At 39.6% G+C, this 11,228-nt stretch overlaps 1 protein-coding gene across 2 annotated transcripts in view; it reads left to right on the forward strand.

The window, feature by feature from the left end:
* The window catches only part of EIF4G3 (eukaryotic translation initiation factor 4 gamma, 3), a 374,612-nt gene that overhangs the window by 319,792 nt on the left and 43,592 nt on the right, over positions 1-11,228 (forward strand). For both annotated transcript variants that reach the window (XM_011933977.1, XM_011933978.1), the window contains 5 exons: positions 1,738-1,842; positions 3,661-3,793; positions 6,351-6,445; positions 8,448-8,541; positions 9,827-9,944. In XM_011933977.1, the coding sequence (XP_011789367.1) occupies positions 1,738-1,842; positions 3,661-3,793; positions 6,351-6,445; positions 8,448-8,541; positions 9,827-9,944 (545 nt within the window). The remainder of the gene's footprint in view (positions 1-1,737; positions 1,843-3,660; positions 3,794-6,350; positions 6,446-8,447; positions 8,542-9,826; positions 9,945-11,228) is intronic.

Raw genomic sequence — 11,228 nt, forward strand, 5'->3', positions numbered from 1 at the left:
AAAAAAAAAAAAAAAAATACTATAATAATATGTATTGTTTAAGGGTTATAGAAATTAGAAATGCTTCAAAGAAATAATGTCAGAAATGCTCCGTAACATCTAATTCAGCTAGGATTATGCTTAGCTGTGACAGAAAACCCAGTGGTTTATACAGGATTGAGGTTTATTTCTTATTTATGTAAACAAAGTTCAGAGGTAAGTCTTTTCAGCTTAACATTCTGTGACTCCTAAAGTGTAACCCTTGTCCTAATCATTCTCACCAGAGAAGGTAGGAAAAGGGGCAAAAGACACAACCACCTCTCTCTGTCTCTCTCTCTCTCTTTCTCTCTCTTTCTCTCTCTCACTTTTTTTTTTTAAGTAACAGGGTCGGCCGGGCACGGTGGCTCACGCTTGTAATCCCAGCACTTTGGGAGGCTGAGGCGGGCAAATCCTGAGGTTGGGAGTTCGTGACCAGTCTGACCAACATAGAGAAACCCCGTCTCTACTAAAAATACAAAATTAGCCAGGCGTGGTGGCGCATGCACGTAATCCCAGCTCCTCGGGAGGCTGAGACAGGAGAATTGCCTGAACCTGGGAGGTGGAGGTTGCAGTGAGCCATCACACTCCAGCCTGGACAACAGGAGCGAAACTCCCTCTCAAAAACAAAAAAGTAACAGGGTCTTGCCCTGTCACTCAATTTTTTTTCCTTTTTTTTTTTTACTTTTTGTAGAGATGAGGGCTCTCACTTAGTTGCCCAGGCTGGTCTTATACTCCTGGCTTCAAGCAATCCTCTTGCCTTGGCCTCCCTAACTGCTAGGATTACAGGTATGAGTCACTATGCCTAGCCCCTTGGATCTCTTTAGGAAGGCCATAGGAAGCTATAGCATAACATTTCCATTTATATTAGTGCCTGTAATTAATCACATCACCAAAGCCAGCTGCCAGGAGCCTAGAAAAATGTAGTCTTTATTTTAGGTGGTCATATGAACAACTAAAAATTCTACCACATGGCCAGGCAGAGTGACTCATAATCCTAATACTTTGGGAGGCTGAGGCAGGCAGAAGGATTGCTTGAGCTCAGCCGTTTGAGACCAACCTGGGTAACATAGTGAGATTTCATATCTCAAAAAAATCATACACACAGAAAAATTTAGCTAAGTGTAGTGGCGTATGCCTGTGGTCCCAGCTACTTGGGAAGCTGAGGCGGAAGGATGACTTAAGCCCAGAAGATTGAGGCTGCAGTGAGCCACAATTGACCCACTGCACTCACAACTGGGTGACAGAACAAGACCCTGTCTAAAAAAAAATAAATAAAAATTCTACCACATTATATTTTTGCTATAAATTGATATTCCTAGACCATTTTAAAAACTACATGGGCTGGACGCAGTGACTAATGCCTGAAATTCCAGCACTTTGAGAGGCCAAGGCTGGAGGATCACTTGAGCCCGGGAGTTCAAGACCAGCCTCAGCAACATAATGAGACCCCATCTCTACAAAAACTTAAAAGATTAGCCAGGCGTGGTGGCATGTTCCTGTAGTCCCAGCTACTCTAGAGGCTGAGGTGGGATCGGTTGAGCCTGAGAGGTCTAAGCTGCAGTGAGCTGTGATTGTGCCACTGCACTCCATCCTGGGCAACAGAGTGAGACCCCATCTCTAAGAAAATAAATAGGTAACTACATAAATAAATAACTGTAACATGGGAAAATTATATTTAAGTTTTTCAGACAGGAGTACTAATGATTTTGTCTCTTGCAGCCACGTATGGACCAGTACTTTAATCAGATGGAGAAAATTGTGAAAGAAAGAAAAACCTCATCTAGGATTCGGTTCATGCTTCAAGATGTAATAGACCTAAGGCTGGTGAGTGGGAAAAAAAAATAATACGCTTACTGGTCCAGTCTCTTTAAAGGAATTGGACTGGGGAAGGATGTCCTGTTGTATACATGTATAAAGTCAGTGCTTTTGCTTCAGGACTTTCAGAACTTGAATTGGCAAACTTTCAGTGGGAGAGTTCTGAGGAACGACAGAAGTGCTATTGCCAGTTACGTGCTGCTTCTCCTTACTCCAATTATCAAACCATATTTTGTTTTTGCTTTGGTTTTTTTTGTTTGTTTGTTTGTTTTGTTTTTTTGAGACAGAGTCTCACTCTGTCGCCCAGACTGGAGTGCAGTGGCTCAGTGTCAGCTCACTGCAACCTCCGCCTCCCAGGTTCAGGTGATTCTACTGCCTCAGCCTCCCAAGTAGCTGGGATTACCGGCACATGTCCTCACACCTGGGCAATTTTTGTAATTTTAGTGGAGATGGGGTTTCACGCTGTTGGCCAAGCTGGTCTGGAACTCCTGACCTCAAGCCTCCCAAAGTGCTGGGATTACAGGAGTGAGCCACTGTGCCCAGCCACTTGCAATTTTGTAATCAGCCATTCTGAATTCAAACTCCATTGAAATTTAAATTCAATTAAATTTAGTCTTTGTAAGCTAAATAATCAGCAAGTCTCATCTCTACAGTAAATACATTTAACTCTCTGAGCCTTACATTTTTAATCTCTAAAATGAGGATGTTGCCTGCCTTGTAGATTTGTTGTAAAGAGTCAGTGGAATAATTATGTAAGGTGCCCAGCTCAGATATTGGTGTTTTCTTCTCTTTCGTTTTTCCTGTGACCCTGCTATTCTGCTGCTGTTTTTGTTTCGTTTTTTTTTTTTTTTTCTCATTTATCTTACCAGGTGCTGTTTTTGTTACTACTACTTTTCTCTTTTTTAAGTTTAACTCCTACAGGGAGTTACTCTTTTGTAAGTTTCACTCCGACAGGGAATATACTACATCACTAGAGAAAGTGAACAAAGCCCTACCTCTTAATTCTATCTACCCAGGCCAGATAGCATTGATGATGATTCTTTATCTTGCTGAGACTAGATGTGATCTTACGATCCTTCATATTACGAAAGCCACCACTAGTTGATCAGAATTTGCATTCTGATTTAAACCTGTTTCCCATTCTTGCCTCTAGCTAATATAAATAAATACAAAAAATGTCTCCACCCATGTTATCAGCCACTTCTATGTATATCAGATTTTGGGACTGTTGCTAGGGAGAGAAGGGAGAAGTATAATTATAAAGTGACAACTTATTTTGTCCTTAATACAGGGGATAACCAAAGGGCAGAGTGGTGTGGACCTTTGTGTAGAATATCAAAACCATGATATTGGAGAAAGAAAAGCAGGAGTCATCCTTGACTTAGAACCCCTATGGAGTGTGGTATGATCTGAGTAGTAATCCCACAGATTAAGGCAAGGCCAAGAAATCCTCGTCATTTTTACTTTTCTCTCCTCCTTTCAAATGTACAAAATACTGATACAGATAAAATCTGTTTAGTCCACAGAGAAATATATGCCATGCTTAAAAATATAATAATAAATTTGGGCCGTCTTTCACGCTGTTCTTTGTATCCACTGGCTGTTGGAATATGTAGTATACAGTTGGTCAGGTTTGATTGAGAAGATTTTAATTCTTTAGCTCTAATCCTAAACTGCTCATAGTGTCATCTATAAGATACTTGAGAAACTACCATAATACAGCTTTTGTAGGTATTTTGTACTTTTCCACTAGTAAAAATTACAAATTTTTAAATTTTAAAAAATTTTCAGTTATCTGGCAGATAACCTTATTTTCTACTTTCATAGTGCAATTGGGTATCTCGAAGAGCAGATCAAGGGCCTAAAACTATCGAACAGATTCACAAAGAAGCTAAAATAGAAGAACAAGAAGAGCAAAGGAAGGTCCAGCAGCTCATGACCAAAGAGAAGAGAAGACCAGGTGAGGCCAGAATCCACCAGGGTTTAGAGAACTTGGAAGTTTCACGAATACATATTAAAAATTATCTGTTTATAGGTGTAAAATGAGATCAGAAAGAATTGCCTAAAGAATAGAGTGGTGATTGTTAGGTGAAGCAGTTTCACCTGAAGAGTAAAGTTATTGAGTAAAAGTAGAGAATGCAGGAACAAAGCATGATTTCTTTCACTACTTAAAAGCCAGTAAGCAGTAAGACTTTATTGAGCATCTTCTATATATTCAGAATTGGTGAGACTAGAAAAAGAAGTGGAAAATGTAGTTACTTCCCTCTCAAAGTGTACAGTTTATCTGGTAAGGCAAAACTTTTGACAAGCAAAAGAGGAACATTTGTTAAGCAAATAGAAGATAGTATCAATTATGAAATGTATTCTCCATTAAGTGTTAAAATTTAGAGGAAAAGAAGAGAGACAGAAAGCTGAAAGAAAACTTTATTTAAGAAAGGGGCACTTTGTAGCAGGCTGGGCATGGTGGCTCATGCCTGTAATCCCAGCACTTTGGGAGGCTGAGGTTGGTGGATCATTTGTGGTCAGGAGTTTGAGACCAGCCTGACCAACATGGTGAAACCCCATCTCTACTAAAAAGTTTGCTAGACATAGTGGTGTGTGCCTGTAGTCCCAGATACTCAGGAGGCTGAGGCAGGAGAATCACTTGAACCCAGGAGTTGGAGGTTGCAGTGAGCCGCAATTGCACCACTGCAGTCCAGCCTGGTGAACAGAGTGAGACTACATCTCAAAAAATAAATAAATAAATAAGTAAAAAGAAAGAGACATGCAAAAAAAGTGAAAGATGAAATAGAAGGCATTTTAAACCTGGGACAATAGCCCATTTACTAAGTTTAGGAACACTGGAAAAGAAAACCTTTTTCAGAGGGAAATGATAATTTTCTGGCTGATAGTAAATACTTCGTAACCATTAGTTATTGTCACAGACACAGTAGAGCTTATAGTGAAATTGTTAGGAGAGATGAATTCTGCAGAGAAGAAAATTTAGTTTCAGGTTTCTTGAGATACCACACTTACCTTCCTCACTCTAGTACCTACTGCAGTGCCTTTTGGGTAATAACTTTTATTTATCATTGAACCAGATTGAGAGGGAAAAGGAGTAGATATCAAAGCCTAATTCATGGAGGGTATTCACATACGACTAAAGGAAGAAAAGAACCCTTGGAAAAGTGACAGATAAGAGCAAGTGGAGAGAAAGGACTAAGATACAAGTGTCATAGAAACAAGGAAGAAGCAAGTCTGTTTATGATCAGTAATATCAGATAGCACAGAGAAAATCAAGAAGTATGTTAGGACCAGAAAAGCTTTTGGATAGACAGGTGATCTTTCAATTTATTAATTCATTCAGCAAGTATTTATTGTCTGTCACTTAAAAAGGCACACAAAGTCCTTTCCATCATGTGGCTTACATCTTATGGTAGAGGGGAGAGAGAAGACAATAAATAATAAATACTTAAATAAAATATGTCATTTGTCAAATAAATTTGTAGAAAAAGCAAGGAGAAGGGACTAGGGAGTGCAAATCTTGGCGAGTAGGGTGCAGTTTTAAATAGGAAAATTAGGGAAACTATAAAAGTTGGTATTGTTTGAGCAAAGACCTGAAGCAAGTGAGGGTGTTAAATCATGTGGAAATGTGGGGAAAGAGACTTTTAGGCAAAGGGAATAGTAAGTACAAAGACCCTGAAGCAGCATTTTCAAGGAACAGCAAGGGGGCCAGTGCAGCTGAACCTAAGAAGGGCCTGACTGGGAGAGTGGTAGAAGATGGGGACTGAGAGGCAACAGGAGCCAGATTATTTAGAGACCATTTGTAAGGAATCTTCTCTTTTTCTCTGAATGAGATAGAAAGATATCAGAAGTGTTTTGAACAAAAAAGTGGCAGAATCTTGTACTTTACTAGGATCACACTGGCTGCCATGATGAGCACAGCTGAAGGTAGAAGCAGGAAGGCCAAAACAGGTCTCTACAGTAATCTAGGAAAGGGGTGTTGGTGGCTTAAACAAAACTGCTAATGTTGTTAGTAGATTCTGAATGTATTGTATAGGTTTAACTGACAAGGTTTACTGACAAAAATTGGATATGAAGTGTGAAAGAGGAGTCAAGGTTTTCCGCCTGACCAGCTGAAATGTTGGAGAAGCAGGTTTGGGAAATAATCAAAGCATACTTCTGTCATTTGACCCCATTAAATACAATATACTTTAGAATAAATAATTTCCATCTGACTTCTCCCAAAGTGTTCTAGTCATTAATTCTGTGAATACTGGATTTGGCCCTGCCTTCTCCAGCACCAGATATTCATTTGTGTCAGTTGTTTGTTTGTAGGTCAGTAATGTTTCATGGGTGAGACAAAATAAGCCGTGCTTCTGCATATATTTTCCTGCCGTGGGATTAAAGATACTGTCATCAATGCTTTAACAGCCTCTGTTGTCTTTCTTCTTGGTTTTGATGAAAATATTGCTCACTCTTTCAGTGTCCAACTGACTTGAGACAGATGAGAGACTGACACTCTGTTCTCCTTGCAGGTGTCCAGAGAGTGGATGAAGGTGGGTGGAACACTGTACAAGGGGCCAAGAACAGTCGGGTACTGGACCCCTCAAAATTCCTAAAAATCACTAAGGTGAGTCTGACATTTAAAGTACAATTGACACTCTGCTTTGATGCCTTTGATATTAAACACACACACACACAATTTACAATAGTTGCAAAACACGAGTCTCAAAAGTACTTATTTATGTAAAACAGCAATATTGCAAATCCATGGGGTGGTTATTTTTTAATGCATTTTTCTTCAAATTGCTATTGATCAGTGTATTCTACATACTCATTTCTGCTTCTGTAAGGGTTTATTAAAGAGGGAGAGACTAGATTACTTCTTAGACATAAGATGCTTAATATACGAGAGGTAATAAAGATATTTTAGAAGCCTAAGTCAATTGCAGGCTTTTACACAATGTATCCATAGCTCTGGGGAAAAAAGCAATCACCTGTTTAAACCTTACCATGAAAGCTTTGCCTTATTCAAGGCCTAAAGGAAACCACAGAGGGCCTACTAGAAATCATTCTGTAGTAAGGATTTAATAGACTGCTTTCCTCTCTTTTGAGAGTCTGTGGGCAGTAAGAGGAAAAAACTCTCTAGCAGGTATTTTCAGCAGTAAAAGTTGATCATGTAAGTAGAATGAAGAACTTCGGAGAATGTAGAGAAAGCAGTATTAAATATGATAAGAGTGGAAACTTCTAAAGTCCAGTGGGTTTTCCAAATCATTTGCAAGTCTAGTTTGATCCTTATACTTTCCATAGTTCTGAAAATTGGCACCCTGCTAGCAAAATACTGAAGACAATCAAAACTAATGTGAAAATACCACATGAAAGAAGATAACTGACAAGAAGTATTAAGAAAAATCTTTAAGAAAATTGGAATAAAATGGGCTATGTCATTTGCACCTCACAGTTTTGTCGAAGCTTTGCTTCATGATAGAAAATTCTCCCTCTGGATATCTCTTAATAATGTAATTAGCTAAGATCCTTTTCTCCAAGATTCTGGTACTTTCTTCTAGTTGTTTATATCTCAGAGCAAGAATTCCATTGCTGAATACAGTTTGAGTCTTACCTATCTCCATTTCCATCTAGAGACAGTTTTAACCAAAAGTTTATGTTTAAAGAAGTCCTCCAGCATTTTGAAAAATGTGTCAGTATTTAATAACAACATTTGTATTTTTAAATATTATACTTTCCGTGCTTGGATACTATAAAAACAATGCTGGTATCAAATCTCCAACATTACTACCTTAATATTTTTAAGTATGTAAATTGTTAATAAACTTTGTGTATTCAGATAGTTATACTGGAGGTACTATACATGAGTATCCTAGAACAAAACTATTAAACATATTTATTGTTAATTGGGAGAGGTTTGTGTGAAAGCACATTATATAGCATAGCAACATATTATGAGCTGTCAGAACATAGAAATATCTTTTTTACAAAGAGCTGCATTACAGCTTTTATGTTATATTTATTTTATAATAACATAGTGCATACAGCGTAATCTTATTTCACTTGTAGTAAAGGTGTGCTTGGAAGATTAAACATGAGATATCAGGCACCTTAACTTCCTACGCTCACTGCCTAACATTCCAATGTCTGTCTTCTTATTCTTTGTTGAATACTCACATCCCACTGCCTGTCTCTAGCCCCAACATGAAATTTTTGTGTCTGTTGATCTGTGTTCTGACAGTCATGTAAAGACACTAATGAATTAATTTTGTGGTATTTGTATTTTTTTCTTTTTAAAATTAATGGGTAGTGTACAAGAAGAATGATTAGAAACTGCTTATTACAGTTAGCAAATTCATAAACCATCTTAAATAGGAGGACCTGGATGCATTCTCTAGACCAAACAGTATTTTATGGAAACTGGAGTCCAAGGAAGTGCTTCAGGGGCCACATGGATCCCAGTTTAATGAGAACAGCTCCAATTTCTGTTTCTATTAAATTGGCATTCCAAACAATTTTTTTGTTGCTAAAATTGGTTCTACTTCACTGAAGAAGAAAAAAAATAAAAGAAAAACTATTCTTCTAGAATATTTCCTATAACTGACTTGTGGTCCCTTATGTTACAGCCTACAATTGATGAAAAAATTCAGCTGGTACCTAAAGCACAGCTAGGCAGCTGGGGAAAAGGCAGCAGTGGTGGAGCAAAGGCAAGCGAGACTGGTAAGTGTGCAGTGTCCCTCCTCAAACCTGGCGGTGGCTTGTTAGCATTCGCCTCACAGCACATTCCCATAGTCATTGAATGATGGTTTTAGGGAAAGATGTGTAGACTAATCATGCCTAAAATTTTATTGGTAGCCCTTTCCTTTCAACATAGATCCTTTCTCAGGATCCTTAAATAATTTTAAGCATTTTAAAAACAAATTTCAGTTCATTCATTTAGGCTAATTAAGACCTTTGTTTATTGATTTATTTTTATTTTATGTATTTATTTTTTTGAGATTGGATCCCACTGTGTCACCCAGGCTGGAAGGTAGTAGCATGATCACAGCTCACCACAGCCTCAACCACCTAGGTTCAAGCAATCTTCCTGCCTCAGTCTCCTGAGTAGCTGGGACTGCCGGCACACGCCATCACACCTGACTGATTTTTTTTTTTTTTTTTGTAGAGATGGAGTCTCACTGTGTTGTCTAGGCTAGTCTTGCACTCCTGGGCTCCAGTGATCCTCCCACCTTGGCCTCCTGAGTGCTGGAATTACAGTTGTGAGCCACACTCAGCCGCTAAGACCTTAATTTTTTAGGTTCCTTTTTGTAGTTGTTGACAAATTTAATATAGCTAGAGAAACTACTGGGACCTCAAATTAAAAGGGAAACTCATTATGTTGAGGAAAGAATCTTAATATGCAGGTGCATTTACTGTAATTTTAGGGAGTTATAAAAGAATAAAGAAATATTGTTCAAAATCTTTTTTGAAAATCAGATTTTGAGAGATTTGACCTGAAGACCAAAGATGTTTGGATCATCACGAACACATCCTATTAACTGAGGAAGCCCAATGGAAAGAACAAAAAAGTTCAATGTTAACCTACTTCCCATATGTCCCTTCTACTAAGTAATTTCAGCCTTTTTTCTTTAAATTTTAAAACATGTCATTATTCAGTAAAACCCACGTGCATATTTGTACACACATGAGATTGAAGCATTTGTGTTGGTTAGCTTTGTTAAAGTTTTGTTCTGTTTTTGCTTGCCTTCTTCCTCTATTTGCCACTCCCACCCGTTTACTATGTTCTTAAAGGAACAAATGGCTGTAATAAATTAAACTCTCTGTTACATGCAAATTCCTTCTAACACTTTGCTTCTCAGAATATGGTAGAGGGACCAGGAGATTGGCATCACCTAAGCTTCTTAGGAATGCCTGGTCTCAGGCCTCACCCAGGGATGCAGATGACTGATTATTTGCGTTTTAGTCATGTGATTTGTATTTTTTTCTAAATCCTTGACATATGTAGATGCCTTACGGTCAAGTGCTTCCAGTTTAAACAGATTCTCTGCCCTGCAACCTCCAGCACCCTCGGGGTCCACGCCATCCACGTCTGTAGAGTTTGATTCCCGAAGGACCTTAACTAGGTGAGAACCCTGCTTTTTATGTCTACCCAAGGCCAGCCTGCTTGCCAGTATGTGTGGCAAGATAGGAACAAGGATTCTGATAGTAATCCTTATAGATGCATTCCTTTTATTCCTAAAGTTGATTTCCTTCTTTAATCTTCACACACACTATAATTTCTAAGATAGGAAGATAATTGGGTGGTGGATTTGGGATGGGATAGGAGGGAAGGGATTTTTTTTTTTGGAGATGGGGTCTTGTACTATCACCCAGGCTGGAGTGCAGTGGCATGATTTTGTCTCACTGCAAGCTCCACCTCCTGGGTTCACGCCATTCTCCCGCCTCGGCCTCCCGAGTAGCTGGGACTTCAGGCACCCGCCACCACGCCCAGCTAATTTTTTGTACTTTAGGTAGAGACAGGGTTTCACCGTGTTAGCCAGGATGATCTCGATCTCCTCACCTTGTGATCTGCCCTCCTCGGCCTCCCAAAGTGCTGGGATTACAGGAGTGAGCCACTGTGCCTGGCTGGGAGGGAAGGGATTCTTAAGAAAGCTAGGCCCGGGCCGGGCACAGTGGCTCACGCCTGTAATCCCAGCACTTTGGGAGGCCGAGGCGGGTGGATCACAAGGTCAGGAGATCAAGACCATCCTGGCTAACACTGTGAAACCCCGTCTCTAATAAAAAATACAAAAAATTAGCCGGGCGTGGTGGCGGGCGCCTGTAGTCCCAGCTACTCGGGAGGCTGAGGCGGGAGAATGGCGTGAACCTGGGAGGCGGAGCTTGCAGTGAGCCAAGATCGTGCCACTGCACCCCAGCCTGGGAGACAGAGGAGACTCCGTCTCAGGAAAAAAAAAAAAAAGAAAGCTAGGCCCACCCAAACAGCCCTGGAGGCATGTCTAGGGGCTCCCCAAGCTAATCCTCCAGATGCTCTAGAACCATCTAGCATTCTCAACTATGGGAATTAAAGAACGTGACAATCCACCCATTCATTTCTCTGTCACAGTGTTCTTCACATTATATTTGAGGTTGTCCTTCATTTTTTGCTAGTCTCCGTATTTCACTGTCTTTCTACTTTTGCTTTTATAGGATTGATATAGTCAAGTATTCTGTTGGCTGATTTACATACAATGAATGGGGACCCTGTAGTGCAGTCACAAAAACAACATTTTTTACGTAAGCACTTTCAGAACTGAAGTTTCTTTAAGCTCTAAAACTTTTTTTTTAATTATTATTTTTTAGAGATGGCATCTTGCTATGTTGCCCAGTTTGGCATGGAACTCGTGGTCTCAGGGGGTCCTCCCATCAGG

The sequence above is a fragment of the Colobus angolensis genome, unplaced genomic scaffold (genome assembly GCF_000951035.1).
Source record: "Colobus angolensis palliatus isolate OR3802 unplaced genomic scaffold, Cang.pa_1.0 Scaffold130, whole genome shotgun sequence".
Taxonomy (NCBI): domain Eukaryota; kingdom Metazoa; phylum Chordata; class Mammalia; order Primates; family Cercopithecidae; genus Colobus; species Colobus angolensis.